The following is an 18,268-nucleotide window of genomic DNA, read 5'->3' on the forward strand; positions in this document are numbered from 1 at the left end:
TCATGGAATTGCTGTGAGAAATAAATGAGATCATTTATGTGAAAAGAATTTGTAAATTGTAAGGCACCATCAAATGTGAGTTAATTTGGAGGAGGAAAGAAGTAGAAACTTAGAAAGAAAAGGATAGATAAGTTCTGTGGCATGCTTTGCATCTTCTAGTAATAGACGAAGCCTTATTCAAATTGCCACGAAACTGATCATTGGTGTTGCACCTTCTTCCTGTCCTAAACATTGTTCCTGTACTGCCTTTAGGGCAAGTGTTGATTAGTTTCATTAATGTATATACTGCACAGCACAAAACTGCCTACTTAAATCAATGCATTGTTTTTAATTGACATGGAAGTGTCTGGAGAAAAATCAGTTATACTACTTTCTTTTCACTTTTTGAAAGTTAAAACCTATCAACAAGGTCCAGACAATATAGAGTTTCCATATTGTTTTCTATTTCATGCATATTCTTATTAGATTCCACAGCTGTTGAATTCCATGAAATTTTAAACTGGAAGAAACTGAGTTTCAAAGACAGTTGCTGGAGAAAGGAATGAAAATTTAAAGTCTCGCCTCAATGCAAGACAATTTTGCCCAACCCCCAAGTGCTTTCTGTCATTGATGTTCCATTGTACCGCTCAAAGTGATGATGATGAATTCCTTTTCTCTCTTTATTTTTTTTTTCCTTTTCTCTCTTTAAATCTTTTAAATGGTTTTGACCAGTGCTTGAGGAGCCGTTCACCATTGTACTCTTCTTACAGCCTTGCCTGGTGGAGCTCCCACCCAGTTGCTTCAAGTTGTCAGTATTCTTGTGCCCACCCCTATTACTGCCCCCCTACTCTCTGCTGAAACCATTTGCTTCTTTTCTTGACTAATCTTCCTCCAGGACTCAGGCATTGACCTTTTCATACAAAGTGAGACAGTTTAATTACTTCTTTTTCTTTTCTAATATGCACATCTTAATTTTCTCTTCAGCAGCTTTTCCTTCACTCATAAATCTGTCCTAGTCTCTTCAGTTAAACAAAATTTAAAAAGACAAAATTAAAGAATACTATATATGTTTCCTTGGCATTTCTTCATCTTCCAGGGAGAGTTTTTTCTTCCTTCAACTACTCTCCTCCCTTCATCACAGTGTCCAGGCTGGATTGTGTCCTGAGTCAATTAGCATCCTCCAAAGAAGCCAACTGTCAGTCAGCCAGCTGTAAGCCACGTGTAAGACTGTAAGAATTAGAGGTGCAAAAGACTGATTGGTGGAAATGTCTGTGATGGACAAAGGGAAGAAGCAAGAGTAGGGTAGGTTGAGCCTTCAGACTGTGTCATAAACCTATTACCTTCCAAAAAGAGAAAAGGAAGGAAGGCAGATGGTATAGAAAGAGCCTTGCACTGTCATGCCCTTTGAGAAAAATCTCAGCCATATCCAACAGGGCACCACAGAGTAAAGAATGTGCATTAGAGGATTCCTGAGTTAGGCAGAACTATACCCCCATAGTGCTAACAGTTAGTCTTCTCCAGGATTAGGCACTACACCTCCACTGGCTGACACAGGTACTTCAGTCTGGTGAAGTGACTTTCTTAAAATGCTTAAAGCTTAAAATGCTTAAAATGCTTAGCTTAAAAATGATATGAGCCTGGTGTGCCTGGGTGGCTCAGCTGCTTAAGCAGGCGACTCTGGATTTCAGCTCAGGCCATGATCTCAGGGTCCTGGGATCAGCCCCTGTGTCAGGCTTCACCCTTAGCAGGGAGTCAACTTGAGATTCTCTCTCTCTGTCTCCCTTTGCCCCTCTCCCTCCTTGCACACATGTGTTTGCTCTCTCTCTAAAATAAATAAATCTTTAAAAAAAAAAAAAAAACTATGAGCCCCTTTTCACCATGTTTGTAACTTTTGGTGAGCTACCTCTTATAGACAGGCAAAATTGTGGTTCATGGAATTATACCCCACCACAAATTCATAAATAGTCAATAAAACTATTGCAACCAGGTATCCACTTCCTTTGGACTGTGTGGTTACAGTCATTTGCAAGTTGATGCTATTTTTAGCAGCATGTTTATAAAAGCTCTTCAGTGTTGATAACTCCAGAAATTGCCATTCAGTATTACTCTTTAAACATGTAGAATATATTTTACAATTTGGAGAACTTAAAATGAGTATTTTACTCAGTGTTATTATTATTATTATTATTATTATTATTAGACTGCTTAATATCTTTCAGACACTCTTCTGGGTATTTTATATATATGGATTCTTTTCGTCTGTATCATCACCCTTTGAGATAGATCCTATTAATACTGATATTTAAAAGAAGATGAAATAGAGGCACAGAGAAGTTAAATAAATCCTCCAAGACCACAGGGTTAGAAAGTTGTGAAGCCAGGCTTCAAACCCAGGCCGTTAGTCTCAGAGCCCAACACGACTCCTCCACTTCCTATACCAGTAATACCCAGAACGATTTTCTCTATAAAATTGTTAATTGCAAAATGTTGGCCCAGGATCTCTTTTTAAGCATATGCATTATGCAGCAGTTTTTCTTGTCTTTCAGGTCCCTGCGTTCCTAATCCATGCCATAATGGAGGAACCTGTGAAATAAGTGAAGCGTACCGAGGGGACACATTCATAGGTTACGTTTGTAAATGTCCTCGAGGATTTAATGGGATTCACTGTCAGCACAGTAAGTCATCCACAGTCGTTGTGCTTTTATTATTATTGATTGCAAAGTATACAAGTCATTATCATTCTTGTTGGTAGCAGACTGATAGAAGCTTCCAGCAGCAGAGGATCGTGAGAGTTGGCTAATGCTGCTGCTTCTCTCCCACTGAATACACGTCATCTTCCAGTGAGGACTCTTGGACTGTGTCTCAATTCTCCTAGTGGTGCATGGAGCTAGTAGTTTTGTGTTGGCTCTTTTTCATTATTTTCCAGCCATACTTGCAAAATGTTGCCTTTTATTTTAAACTGGTATCTGCCTCTTTCTTTCATACTTGTCCTGCAGCTATATTCTCCAAGTTACTCAGACATTATTCTGTTGATTAGGTTCAGAGATATAAAAGAAAAGAAAATTGCCCACCCAGCCCTATCTATAAGCCAGTTTCCTCCTTCTTACATGTTGGCATTTTTATTGTGAAAATCTTTGAAAGTTCAACAAATATGTTATCTGCGCTTCTATCTTTCATCCCCATTCTTATTTATCCTGGGAAGTTAAATAAAATAGGTCTGCTTGTGATGCTGTCTTCTTAGAAATATGGCTCAACATAAATGCCAACTGAGTGATGAGGGAGTACTTAACTGCTGTAGAGGTTGAGGCAAGCAGGGAGGCTACCATGGCCAGTGTGCTGTCAGGGTGGGCTCTTACAGAGGCGGACACATGTGAGTTGGATCTTTTTTTTTTTTTTTTAAGTTTTATTTATTTATGATAGTCACACAGAGAGAGGGAGAGAGAGGCAGAGACACAGGCAGAGGGAGAAGCAGGCTCCATGCACCGGGAGCCCGACGTGGGATTCGATCCCGGGTCTCCAGGATCACGCCCTGGGCCAAAGGTAGGCGCCAAACCGCTGCGCCACCCAGGGATCCCCGGATCTTTTTTTTTTTTAAGATTTATTTATTTATTCATGGGAGACACAGACTGAGAGAAGAGAGAGGCAGAGACATAGGCAGAGTGAGAAGCAGGCTCCCCATAGGGAGCCCGATGCGGGACTAGATTCCAGATCCCTGGATCACGACCTGAGCTGAAGGTAGGTGCCCAACCGCTGAGCCACCCAGGCGTCCCGTGAATTGGGTCTTGAAGAAGGGAGAGGATTTTGATCAGAAGGAAGGGAACAGAGGAATGGCACGTGGTAGGAAGAATGAATATATGAACTCTAAATACTGGAATGATGGTTAAGACCATAGTGTCATGAATGAGTAAAGGCAAAACTGGATGTGTCAGCAAGAATGCCATTTCCAACCACCAGCAAAAAAACATAAGATACCTCCTGGCTCTGAGAGGATGGGAGCATAATGTACTTGCTGGAGACTTGCTGTAGCTAGGACTTGGTAAAATGTCCGTACAAGTCTGTTATATAGTACAGTGGCATTTGTGTTCCTTACAACAGGCAGCTAAGCCGTTGTGATTACCTCTAGGGCTCAGTTCACCCACAAGGAACTGAGGGGCTACTGATTTTTCTCATACTGGGGCTAGAGTTACCAAGGCTGATTCTCCCTCATTGTAGCATCACTGCTCAGGCTTCACACACGAACACCTCAGAACATCCTCAGGCAGATAGACATGGGAGCCCAAAATCTTGGCTTCCTGGACATTCACTTAATCCCTGAAGAGAATATTTCCAACCTTACATATTTGCAAATCTTTGTGATATTGTATCACAGCGGTGCCCAGAGGAAGACAGTCTGACCACTCAGTTGAACACCTTAATTCAGAGCCACTTGCATCCAGTAAACACGCACGCGCACACCACACACACACACACACACACACACACATTTGCAGAGAAATCCCCTCTTGAAATGAAAACAGAATTTTCATAATGAGATGCTGTACAATATTCTGAGGTAGGAATTTCTCCCAAAGTCAGATCATCCTAACTTTTTCTTTTCTATGCTGCAGGGCTCTGGGAGGGAGAGGGTAAGAGTATACAAAGAGACAAAGATTCTTACTGTTAGAAATCCTGAGAAGGAGAGTATTTAGAAGGCATGTGTAGATCCTTATGTCACTTAAATGTTTATAATTATTACCTCTCTTACCCTAACCTACTGCTGATGTCCGTGCGAAGTTGGGGCTAATCCTTAAACCAGAAGTTGAGAAATTCCAAATCTGAGTTCCAATTAATAATATCTGTACAATGGCACAACAATTATTTTCACATTTCTGGGCCTTGTTTTCTTCATATTGTGAAGAAACATTTAGTTTCCATTATCATTAATAGTTTAGAAGTCCCACTGAAGACATCTAGTCATCATTTGAGTATCCCAGTATAAGGGAGGTTGCTTTGGACAGGGTCCTGGGGAAGTATCCACCTGCTTCTGATTCCCACGTGTGGTTAGCTGCGAATTCTTTCAAGAGAACTATCAGGTTTGGAGAAATAGAACAAACCATTCTTGGTGGAACATCCTAGTCTTTTCTCTTATACCTTACACCATATTCAAATAAGCTCATTAATCGACATAATTTTGTTGAATTTCAAGGCTTATTTGAAGCACAAAAAAAAAATTATCTTCCTTATTGCACCTGGTTTCCCCATAAGACGACAAACCCATGTCAGGAATTGCCCTGGGAAGCCTGAGGCTGAGAGATTTGATTCAGAAGTGGGGATTTTGTGGTCTCAACAAACTAGTCCCTATTCTCTGAAGTGCATCATTATCAGAAACAACAGAGAATGAAGGGAAAAGGACTGGATTTGGAATCAGAGACCTGGATTTAGACCTGACCTTTATAGTTATTGGTTAAGTGACCTTGAGCCAGTTGTTTGACCTTTTTGCAATTGAAGGCATATAAATCGAGGAATTGAAGTAGAAATAGATGGTCTTCGGTTCATACAAACTAGGAGAGTGTTATGACTAAACGAGTAGCTTACTCACTGTACAAAGGTTATCAAGCCTTTCTCTTTATGGATGAAATTGAAAAAGGACTATATATTGGGAAAGCAGATTTAGAAGTTCTGGGAGTTCTGAGAGCTTTTTCAGGTATGAAAAACAAAACAAAAAAAAAAAACAAACATTTTTTTAAATAGCTCTTCAATCCCTTGTGAGAACTGTTAGGCATTTGGGTTTATTTTTCACAATGGTAATAGTTTTATGGCCCAGATATGCTCTAGAACCTTGCTGCTCGAAGTGTGGGGTCATACATCAGCATTGCCTGGAAGCTTGTTAGAAATGTAGATTATCAGTACCACCTCACACTAGCTAAATCAGAATCAGGGTTTTTTTTTTTTTTTTTTTTTTTTTTTTTTTTCAAAATGATCCCCAGTAGACTCCCACACACATGCTGAAGTTTGAGAAATATTGCACAAGGCTTTCAGTAGCTGAAAGTAATCAGCCTTCAGTTACATAACAATACATTACAGGGAAAATATTTATTATGGTTTTTGCAAATCAAAACTATATTGAAAATCAATGAAAATGAGAAATGTACCGATATCATGAACATTTCATTTGGAAAAAGGATTGAAAAAAATTCTTCAGACATCCATATATAGGATGGTATTAATTTAGTTCTGTATAGCAGAATGTGAATTAAATATCTTTTGATATATAACTAAATACTTAAAGCATTTTAAGTTTCATGGTACAGGAGTGGTAAATACATAATTAGTAGATTTACTTTAAAACTATTTTGTCGATGTTACAAATTGGGGAAAAAATGTTTGCAGTGCCAGCTTTAATATTATCCAATATGATTTTTTTGTAGTTAATAGATTTTAGTTTTTAGAATAGTTTTAGGTTTACAGAGCAATTGAGCAGGGAATATCCATTTATCCCTCCCCTGCCTGCATAGGTTCCCCTATTATTAACATTCACATTAATGAGGCATACTTATTATAATTGATAAAATGTTATTGATACATTATTTTTAACCAAAGTCCATAGTTTATATTAGGGTTCACTTTTTGTATTATGCAGTCCTATATGTTTTTGAAAAATACATAATATCCTCTATCTCCCGTAGCCTCATAAATAGTTTCAGTGACCTAAAAATCTTCTGTGCTCAGCCTAGTCATCCCTTCTTCCCTTGCCAAATCCCTGGCAACCACTGATTTTTTTTTTAATCTACAGTTTTGTCTTTCCCAGAATGTCATGTAGTTCGAATCCTACATTGTATGTGGCTGGAATAATAGAATATGTAGCCCTTTCAGATTACCTTCTTTCACTTAGCAATATAGATTTCAGGTTCTTCCATGTCATTTTATGTCTTGATAGATTTTTTAATTATTTATTTATTCAGGAGAGACAGAGAGAGAGAGAGGGGCAGAGGCACAGGCAGAGGGAAAAGCAGGCTCCATGCAGGGAGCCTGATGCGAGACTCTATCCCGGGTCCCCAGGATCACGCCCTGAGCCAAAGGCAGATGCTCAACCATTGAGCCACCCAGGTGTCCCTATGTCTTGATAACTTAAAACACTGAATGGTATTCTATTTTATGGATCTATAACAGTTTGTTTATTCACTCACCTATTGAAGAACACTTTGGTTGCTTCCAATTTTTGTCACCACTATAAACATTCATGTTCAGGTTTTTTTTGTGTGTGTGACATAGTTTTCAACACACTTGAGTAAATACCTAGAAGTACAATTGCTGGATCATTCGGTAAGAGTACACTTAAGAGTAAGAAACTGCAACTGCCTTCCACAGTGGTTGTACCATTTTGCATACTTAGCAGCAATGGATGAGAGTTCCAGTTGTTCCATATCCTCACCAGCACTGGTTACTGTCTGTTTTTTGGATTTTAGCCATTACGTGTGAGTTTTTGATCATGAAAGCAGCAGAGATGATAATTTTATGAGAATAATAATGATTAGTATTAATTTTTATTCAGAATTACATGTTCTTAAAGCACCATACAATAATGTGAAACACACAATGCACATATATACATACATGTGCATGTGTGTATGTGTGTGTATATGAATTATAAGCTGAATTGAGCACCAAAACTCTCTAAAGGCTAGGCCTTTGAAAGGAATTTTTAAGAATACAATTTTCTTCTGGGAGCTGCATTTTGGGCTGGCTAGAAGTAACCATTTTTTATTTGTTGCTTAGAAACAAATATAATGCCTTAGGGGAGGACAATTTTTTCATTCCCAGAACTCTTTGTCCATGTTACCACTGAAAGTATTCTATGCATTGTTCCCTACATATGTGCAGCTGGCAGCCTACAATTTAAGCACAAATTTTCGGGTTCTTATTCTTCAAGGAAGGAGAGCTGATCTAGGTGCCATCAGTTCCTGAACCAAAAAGGACTGGTTTAAAGAAGTAGCCCACGTTATCAGATTAGCTGAAGACACTACACAATCTCATCCCTTCTCCCGAAGAAGTTGGCCGGCAAAACACAGAATCTAAAACTTTCCTCTTAATATGTTGTGCTATTATAAACCAGTGTGTTCTCTTTTTTTAAGATTTTTATTTATTTATTCATTAGAGAAGAGAGAGGCAGAGATATAGGCAGAAGGAGGAGCAGCTCCCTGTGGGGAGTCTGATGCAGGAACTCCATCCCAGGACCCCTGGATCACAATGTGAGCCAAAGCAGACACTCAACCACCGAGCCACCTGGGTATCCCAAACCAGTGTGTACTTAATTTTATCCTATTGATTAATGGATTCATACATTCAACAAATATTTATTTTTTATTTTTTTGTCTCACACCAGATATTTATTATGACTTTATGAGTAGTATTAATTCTAATCTAACATTAAAAAACTTACCATTAATACTGACAATAATGATAACCATCTTGAAACCAGGCATTAATTTGTATCATAAACGTTGGCACTGAATACAGCAAGGAAATGAAAATGTTTTGTAATATCTGTGGCAAATATTGCTTCAATAACTAAAAAATGAAAGCACTTGAATTCCACGTGATCAGGATTAAAAAGGAAGTTGTATTCTGGATGAGAAAGATATAGATTCCAGGCTGATGCAGCATGGGTCTATGAGTCATTTTCTCTTGTAACTTAAATATCCCACTTTTCTCAGAGTCAGCCAATGATATTTGCCATTTCGAGGATTATTGTTAATTGGCTTAATAATATATTTGGCAATTATATGTTTTCTCTGGTAAGTGGTGCTTAGTAAACAGAAACTCTGTTTTTACCTCGCTCTTTTGAATTGAAATCTTTGGTCTGTACCCTGGATATAGTTAAAAGCATCCATATGGTCTGTAGGTGTACCAGGCTAAGGAAAGCTGGCTTAAAGAATGGCCTTTACTCTCCAAATCATACTGGAAGAAGCATACTGTTAGAGAAGAATTCTGGATTATACCAGGGTTTTTGAGGCAGCTGTCTCTAGATCAATGGATGAAGGGTCAGTTAGCACTTACTGGTTGTGTGCCTCAACTTCCTTATCCAATAATTCATCAATTTAATGAACACTGAGAACTTCACAGTGTTATGTGCTAGAAATAATGTGTATATAAAAACTAGAATTAATAATCCATTGTCCTGCTTCCCTAAACAGGATATGTGTTAGGATCAGATGAGAAGTTTGAGAACATACTTTACATATCTTAAAGGGTTAAGTACCCCTAATGGGCTAATATTTTTAAATATGACAGAGATTTCTATTGGTCTTTAATTTTTTCCTTCCTCTAAAAACATTTTAATTGTAATTTTCTTAAGAAAAAAATGAGTGGTGGGCCAAGAGGAAGCTCAATTTATAGCTTTGTGCTTTTCTATAAGAATTCCTCTCATAACATCCTTAATTCTTATATGTAATTATCATTTTTAAAACCTACTCTTTCTGGGATCCCTGGGTGGCGCAGTGATTTGGCGCCTGCCTTTGGCCCAGGGCGCGATCCTGGAGACCCGGGATCGAATCCCACGTCGGGCTCCCGGTGCATGGAGCCTGCTTCTCCCTCTGCCTATGTCTCTCTCTCTCTCTCTGTGACTATCATAAATAAATAAAAATTAAAAAAAATTAAAAAAAAAACGACTCTTTCTACTTTTAGCTTGATGGCCTCTTTATTTTAGCTTTCCATTGGAGGATCAGTTTGCCCTAATAAATTATTTACCTGAAAACTGTGTGGAAACTTTACCTGGAGTTATTAGTGAAACCTGCAAACTATGTAACTCTAGTAGCTAAATGAAGACCTCTAATGAAACTTCCAAAATAGACTTGTCTCCAAACCCAAAAGATTTTCTGACTGTGAATTGAATTTTCAAAATTGTCCTACTCACTGATAACTTTATAGGTCAGTGTTAGGCATCTTAACTCTACAAGCCAAAGCTTCTCAAACTTAGTGTGCATCTGGGAATATAGATAAGTATTAGATTTCTTTTGCTCACTTATAGATACCCCACTTTAACACATATAATTGTGGATCCAGTCTCTTCATACACACCCTAGTGAAACTAATGCAGATGATTCTAGAACACTGATTCTTAACCATGGCTGCACATTAGAATCACTTGGGGACCCATGAAAAATACTGATGCCTAGCTCCCACCCCAGAGACTGATTTAATTGATCTGGGGTATGGTCTAGGCATTAGGAGTTTTAAAATCTCCCCAGATGATTCTAATGTGCAACCAAGGCTGGGAATCAGTGTTCTAGAACCATACTGTGAGGAATTACTATGCCTTAAAGAAACTAAGCAGAGAAATACTTAAAGAGAAACCGAGCTTGGGATACACAAACATATTCCCACATTAAATGTATAAATCATGCAACCTTACTGAATTTTGTCATTTCTAATGATTTATAGGAAGAACTGATTGAAAGAATCAGTCCAGAGAAAGATATTAGCTCACTGTTCTTAAAATATGTTATCCCTTAATCTATCAGAGCTCCAAGGCATTTTAATTTTCGTGTTTTTATCCTTTGCAGGAGCCTTACAAAGAGCACTGTAAGGAAGATATATATAATGGATATTTACGCTGTTCAAATATGGACACAATTTGTGATTTTTCCAATTAGAAACTCACATATTCACAAACTCAAAATATTTGAAAATTGCTACTTTTAATATTAGTTACCATTCTTTTTTTTTCTGTTACTTATTAAAAGAAATTTGATTGTCAGGAAAACAAACTATGAACAAAAATATGTTAAACAAATTTTGCCAGAAGGTTATACTCATGAAAGTGGTGTATTTATACTAATGGGCCTGACCTTCTATGGCTGATTCACTCACGATTGTATAAAGGATTTCCAGGAATGAGAGGTTGTACAACAAATGCAGTTTAAATAAAATACTTTTTTTTTTCATGGAATCCCAATTTCCCAAGCTTTTCAGATTGTGCTCTTAACAACATTGATTTCCAAATTCCTGTTCTGTGAATTACCATTGTCCTGCCCAGTGGCCCACATAAGGCTTCATTCTCCCCTAAAAACTTAACCCAATCCTGTGAAGAAGTCATTTATTTATTTACACATTTGACACATTTTTTTGGACCTTACTTGCTATTTTGCCAGGGTGCCAATATGTGCTTAGGAAAGAATATAAGCCCCCTGACCCTGTTGCTGGTTAGATCTTTAAAATACTGCTAAGGAGTAGGCCACTCTGTCCTCTGCTGGTAGCCATCCAGGCAACTGAAACTGCACATGATCTGGGGCTATTTTAATGACATTGGGTTCTACTGTGATCCCTGGGGCTGGAAAGTCATGTGACTTTTTCGGAGCTTCACACATCCCTTTATACACACAGCTGCTCAGCCTAACTGTTCTTCCATTTAGGGCTCAAACTGACACCTCAGAGGCCACACCTCTCTTACTCTTATCACAACCATTTTTCCCAGGGAGCCTTTTTGCAGATTCATTTAATTTTTATCAGTTATAAAAGCAATAGCATCTGTGTACATTGGCTCCATAAGGCTCTGAAGTCTACTCAGCCAACAGATATATATGTTAACTCCTTGATCTATGCCAAGCACTGTTCTGGACACTGGGAAACAGCACTGATCCAAAATAACCAAGTCCCTGGTATCCTAGAACTTCCATCCTGTTGGGAAAATGGGTAATAAAAACCATGATGCATGCATTTACCATATGTCCCAGCAATTATCCTCTTGGGCATTTATCCCAGAGAAATTGAAACTTAAATTCGCACAAAAATCTATATGTGGATGTTCTTAGAAGCTTTATTGACCAAAAATAATAACCAAAAATAGAATCAACCCAGATGCCCTGTAACAGGTGCCCTGTAACAGGTGAACGATTAAGCATACAGTAGTATATACATACCATGGCATACTTACTACTCAGCAATGAAAAGGAAGGGACTCTTGATACATCCAATAATTAGATAAATCCCAGGGAATTCAGCTGTGTGAAAACTGCCAGTTCCAAGAGTATATATGAGATGATTCTAATTAAATATTAACTTTTTGAAATGACAGGATTTTAGAAATAGAGGACAGATTAGTAGTTTTCAAGTGTCAGAGGGGAAGAAAGGTAGCTGAACGTAGTAAGAAGAGGACATGAAGTAACTTTGTGGTGTTGGAACTATTTAGTATATTGACTGGGATGGTAGATGAGCAAACCTACATATGTGATAAAATTGTGTAATTACTTACATTTACACAAATGCATAGAAGTAAAACTGGAGAAATCTGAATAAGATTGATGTAGTAATATCAGTATTTTAGTTGTGCTTTTATATTAAGGTTTTGCAAAATGTTAACCATTGAGAGGAACTGGGTAAAGTGTACATGGGGTTTCTTTATATCATTTTTTTACAAATGCATGTGAATCTAAAATGATCTCAACAAAAATCTGAATTAAAAAAGATAACATAGTGTTATGCAATATCAAGTATTGATATATGTTATAAGGATAAAGATAAAGAGCAGAGGTGTTTGAGTTCTATTTTAGGCATGGCCAAGGAAATTTTCTCCCAGCAACTGACATTTGAGCAGAGACTGTAAATTAAGGCAGGGGGCAAGCCAACAGAGGGCACAGCCAATGCTAGAGTTGTAAGGGGGCTGTGTGCTTGGAGTATGGTGAATAATGAAGAGAGGCATGGAAAAGAAGTCTGAGTGGTAGTCAAGAGTCAGATCATGTAGGGCCCTATAAGATGTAGAATGGACTTTTTATTTTATTGTAATTGTGGAAGGGCACCTCAGGGGTGAAGAGCAAGAGAAAGCACACTAACTATCTTCTGTTTGGAGAATGCCTCTGACTGGTGATGAGGAGCAAGCTGTGTTGGGGTCAAGAGCAGAACACCTGAACCACCTGGGAGATGATGATGTTACTGAGGTGGTAGCAAGGACTTAGGAAGAGCTGAACAGAGTTTCAGATTTGGAAAATAGTTTGGAGTGGATTCCACTGGGATCATAAGTATTTCATTTTTGGTAAGGAAATTTAGTAACATTGTTACTAAAACTTTAGGGAAAAAAAACTTTTTTCCATAGACAAGGGCAGTATAATAATACATTGTTATAATTTTGGGGCACCTGGGTGGCTCAGTGAGTTCAGCATCCGACTCTTGGTTTCCCCTCAAGTCATGGTCTTGTGGGTCTTGAGATTGAGCCCTGTGTGGGGCTCTGCACTCAGTGGGGAGTCTGCTGGAGATTCTCTCTCCATCTCCCTGTGCCCCTCTCCCCTCAAATAAATAAATAAATCTTTAAAAAAATAATAATACAGTGTTATAATTTGCAGTATGCCTTGTTATTGACATTTGTTCTAGCTTTTAACAGCATTATAAATGTAGACTCTAAACTTTTAAAGATACAAAAGATGTGTAATACAAGCACATGTACATATATAATCAATGCCTTTAACATATATGGTACTTAAGATATTAAATTTCCAATTTTTGTTATTTTTAAAGGACCCATAAGATTAACTGTCTTTAAATGTATTTTACTTTATATTTCAAATTAGCTAAATCATAATCGTAGAATACAGTATATTCAGTATATTCTAAAGAAAACATAATAGAAGTGATATGTAAATCATCACTGGGGGCAGCCCCGGTGGCTCAGCGGTTTGGCACCACCTTTGGCCCAGGACCCAGGATCCAGTCCCATGTCGGGCTCCCTGCATGGAGCCTGCTTCTCTCTGCCTGTGTCTCTGCCTCTCTCGCTCTCTCTGTGTCTCTCAGGAATAAATAAATAATTTAAAAAAATTAAATAATCACTAATGTAATTACATACTAAAGTACAATAATGATTTTGAAAAAGAGGACATCTTTGAGGAATCCGGAAATCACAATTGCATCGAGAGGATGTTTACCAACATCAGCCTTTAAAATGTATCTCAATTGATTTTGCTTTCACAATTCCTAATTGATTTTACAATCATGCCATAGCCGAAAGTCTAAAAAAATTTAAGGCAATATATACTTTTGAAATACCCTTGTATATTCAGGAAGTTTTAATCATTTTATAAGATATATCTTTAACTAGAACATTTCTACATGTGAATTCTTCCCCTGAGCCATATGAAAAGAGGTTTTTTTAGTGATAAGTAAAGGGATTGTTTCTGACTCCAAATAAAATGAATATAGTTTATTTAAATAAGGAAGGCATAAGGCAGGTTGAGAACTTCACTGTAAAAGAGACCCAAACTTTGATTCCTTGTGTGTTGTTAATAAGTCATATCAACTTGAACTAATGATTCTGCTTAGCCTTGGTTTCCTCATGTGTGATGGAAATAACTTGTCCCTTTGCCTACTCTTAGATTGGCAATATCCAGGCAATTTAATATATACGGTGTCATATACAATTAGAAGTTCTATGTATTCATAAACATGATTGGTTTTCAAAGTGCTTTTTCTTTAATTGTGGTAAAATAAATTGGGACTAAAAACTAAAATAAATACTGATTTTATCTGAGTGAATTTTGTTCCAGAGAGGATGGGAACACTAGATATCCCAACGTAAAAACAAAACAAAACAAAACTTGTAAACAAGAATGTATGTCATCCTAATAGCTGGGTGAGAGAGAGGAAACAAGGAAGGGAAGGGAGGAGAGAGAGAGAGTAGAGAGAATGAAAACATGTCAGTGCTGTTATTCCAGTTGTCTCCTTTTCAGTGACACTCCTTAAAAGAGTTTTCTATACCCCGTGTCTCCTGTATGCTTTGTGATCACATAATATCCAGATTCTGATCACTTCTTATACTTCCAGTCTTTCTCTAAGGCACCATTACCTATTATGACATACTCAAATGACTGTGCTATCTCTACATTTGTCTCGAGGCTATTTTCAAAAGAACAGCCAAGATGGTCCTCTTAAAACACAACTCCTATTAGGGCATTTCTGTGTATAATACATCCCACCCCCCTTGGTTTCCTAGTTCGCTTGGAATAGAATCCTAATGTATAGCAACCAAGAGACTGATGTGTTTTGCTCCTGGCCATCTCTGACCTTCTCCCCAACCATAGTCCATCATGCTGATTCCACTTTGGTCACACCATTTTTCTTGCTGTCTGCCAACATGCTAAACCTGCTTCCAGTGTGGGGCCTTTGCTTTTGTGTTTACTTATCAAACCTCTCTTTCCTAGATAGCCATGGAGCTTGCCCCCTTTCTTTCCTTATTAGATCTTTCTACAAGTGATAATTCTCATAGTGCTTTTCTCCAGCCAGCTTGAATAAGATGGCATTCAGTAAAACCCTCCTCCACCATCTCTCTAATGTCCATTCTCTTATTCTTTATTTTTTAGAATTCCTCACCAACCAGTGTGGTTTTTTGTGTATTTATTTCTTACTGTTTTTTTCTCCTGTAGAAAGTAAGCTTCCTGAGAGTGAGGACTTGATTTGTTTATTTTTCCTCTTTTTCAATGCCTAAAAAACTCATAGTAGGCACTCGATAAATATTTAAGTAAATAAATAAGTGACTGAAACTTTAATCTGTCAATCTGCCATTAATGTATCATCTACTAATATCTGCCTTCCATAATTTGGGTGCTAGGGAAGACAAAAAAAAATGAAAAAGCTCTACAAAACAGCATATGCCTTCAATAGCTTATGAAATTAATATGGAGAAAAACACTATTTCATCTAGGAAAAATCCTGTGGCCAAACAAGTTTTGGAACAGCATACATTTTTTCCCCACCTTTTGGAGATTGCTGGTGTTCATCAACTTACTGAAAGCTCTGGCAAGATGGGCAGTATATGAAGAATGATAGATACCTAATTGTTAGATGATTTAAAAAAGTTGTTTAATATTGTTTAACTCAATTGCCTGGAAAAGATGGGAGTAGTCAGGTGGGAATAGCATTGGAAGCTCACGTGGAAAGTTTCATCTTTAGGCAAAGAAGACAGGACGGATGAAAACGAAGTAAGGTAGAAATGTGGGAAGGTGTAGGAGTTCTTGTCAAATGAATGGTAACTATGAAGGTGGCTGGTGGGGTGAGGTTGAAAATTAATTCAAGGAACATTTGCATCTTCTCATATCCTCACTTCTGTGCATATACACCCAAGGAATAAAGTCTGCACTTTATTGACTATAAAGGATTGACTATATAAGGATTGACTCAGCACTTCGAATTCTCCCCAGAAAGAGTGATTTTGTTAGTGCTGCCCTGCTGGTGGTGACTTCCTTTGAGATATGAAAGAATGATGGGAAAGGCTTTCTATCAAGAATATGTAGAGAGCCATTTAACATGTTTGTTTCTAGACTCTGTGTTGTTTGTGGTTTACAGTCAGCACACTCTTTTTCTTGGAGTCACTTTTCTCCATATACGTTCTCACCAGCCCGGTCCACTGTCTGCTGTCTTTTCCCAATCATATGCGCTTTAATGCTGCACCTCTTCAGACTAAGCTGAGGTCCTTTGTGAGCTACATTCTCACAGCCTAGGCAGTGACTCCTTCAAGATTAATATTCTAAGACAGGAGCCAGCAGTGCTTAGAGAGGATTGCAGCACAAGAGTTACCCTTCTGGGAGAAATGGGTCCTGAGAAACTGTAGTCACGCATACGAGGTAAGCACAGGAGAAGGTGGTTGTGGCACAGATCAGGTGGTTCTGAATATGTCCTTCCCAGACTGGTGCCAATTGTGTAGTTGCTTCCTTTGTAAAACTCTGCGTCATCTGGTAGATGAAAGGTACATGAGAGTAATTAACTGCAAGGATCTTGCATTGGCCTTGCCATGTACATAATGGATTATAAAGTGGTAGAGGCCAAAAGTCTAGCTGTGTGTCTCCTTTGCTAGCCTATGCATAGTAAGAGACACAGTTGGGGCCACCAGCTCCATAAGCTGAACCTCATTACTTACCAAAACCTAGTCCTGACCTAACTTCCCTACTTTATTCCCACATTCCGTTTTATATACCGAATGCTTTGCCCAACTTAGCCACTTGCTATTCCTCCTTCATCTTCCTTGATTGCCCGTTCTGCCACCTTTGCTGATGTGCTTTCTCTTGGGGAGCCCTTTCCCTTATGGCTCATCTATGATCCCAGGTACAGATCCTCCAGGAGCACTTGCATGATTTCTACTCCTTCAAGCAATAAAGCTGTTGTAACTTTCTACCTTGGTTGACACTTATTTTTCCATTCTGTCTACCTTACTTTGTATTTATTTGTATATTTCTCATCACTCCAGGTAGCTTAAAGATAATTTCCGCCTGAATAATCCTTGATTCCTGATCATAACTCAGAATTGTGCCGTGCACAGCACATAGCAGGTACTCAATATAGAGTTGATAAATGAATGACTAGTAAGAGCTCAGCAAACCTTTGCTTATTGTTGGACTACCAAAACAGAAACCCCAAGAAAACCATGGTGAATTGCAGTAGAAATAAATGGAATTGTCTTGTCTCTTGCACTAGACCAGTTGTGGTTACTTGCCCTTCCTTGGCAGTTATGTACTTATTTTACATACCAATTTATCCCTTATATCTCATAAGGCGCCTGTCACATAGTAGGTTTACAATAAAATATTTGTTGAATGAATGACAGGATACCTATTATCAGTGTATTATTTATACATTTTATATAAATTCAGGGGAAGTACATGTTTCTTTTTTCTGAGGTACAAAGATGCTCAATGTTTTTAGGTACTGAGAACTATAGGAGCTATTTTTCTTATGCTGTGGCATAGACAAATCTAGTAAGTATTCTATCCTAAGATCCTATCATTCCCACTCTACTATATGGCTTCAGATATCTATTTTTATGTTTACCTTTCTTAATATATAGGGATCTTGCTGCAAGCTGTCTCAACTGCTTTTAGGGAAAATCAGGGTATAGGTTAAAAATAAATAGTCCAAATTCTTCTCAATTGGCTCTGCATATATAATGAGAACAGCGAACATGTACAATGTGTACAACAGTAAAGATAAATCCCTATGCTCAGCTACAAAGGTCCAAGACAGCCCTTTTAGAGGCTGGGAAATTATTCCATTTCTTTGGAGCTTTATATAAATGACTCACCATATTTGAATATAGTAACCAATGGAGTCCACTTAGAAGATGATAAGATATTATTTTGGTGACGATACAGCTAGCATTTTTCAGAATAGTTTTCTATGTCCTCATTTAGGATGAAATTCATTGTATATCTGCAAGTCTATACACAGGGATTTTAACTTTAGTTGTTGTTTGTTTTGTTTTTTGCTAAAACTCACCATGTGCATTTTTCTCTCCATGAAAGATGGCAGTGTCCATGTTAATACATTACTGCCAACATTG

General features: G+C 37.9%; 1 protein-coding gene across 2 annotated transcripts in view; it reads left to right on the top strand.

Annotated features, from left to right (window-relative positions):
- Nucleotides 1–18,268, top strand: part of EDIL3 (EGF like repeats and discoidin domains 3) — a 393,012-nt gene that overhangs the window by 180,943 nt on the left and 193,801 nt on the right. For both annotated transcript variants that reach the window (XM_025437114.3, XM_025437115.3), the window contains one exon: nucleotides 2,526–2,654. In XM_025437114.3, coding sequence (XP_025292899.1) covers nucleotides 2,526–2,654 — 129 coding nt within the window. The remainder of the gene's footprint in view (nucleotides 1–2,525; nucleotides 2,655–18,268) is intronic.

The sequence above is a fragment of the Canis lupus genome, chromosome 3 (genome assembly GCF_003254725.2).
Source record: "Canis lupus dingo isolate Sandy chromosome 3, ASM325472v2, whole genome shotgun sequence".
Classification (NCBI taxonomy): domain Eukaryota; kingdom Metazoa; phylum Chordata; class Mammalia; order Carnivora; family Canidae; genus Canis; species Canis lupus.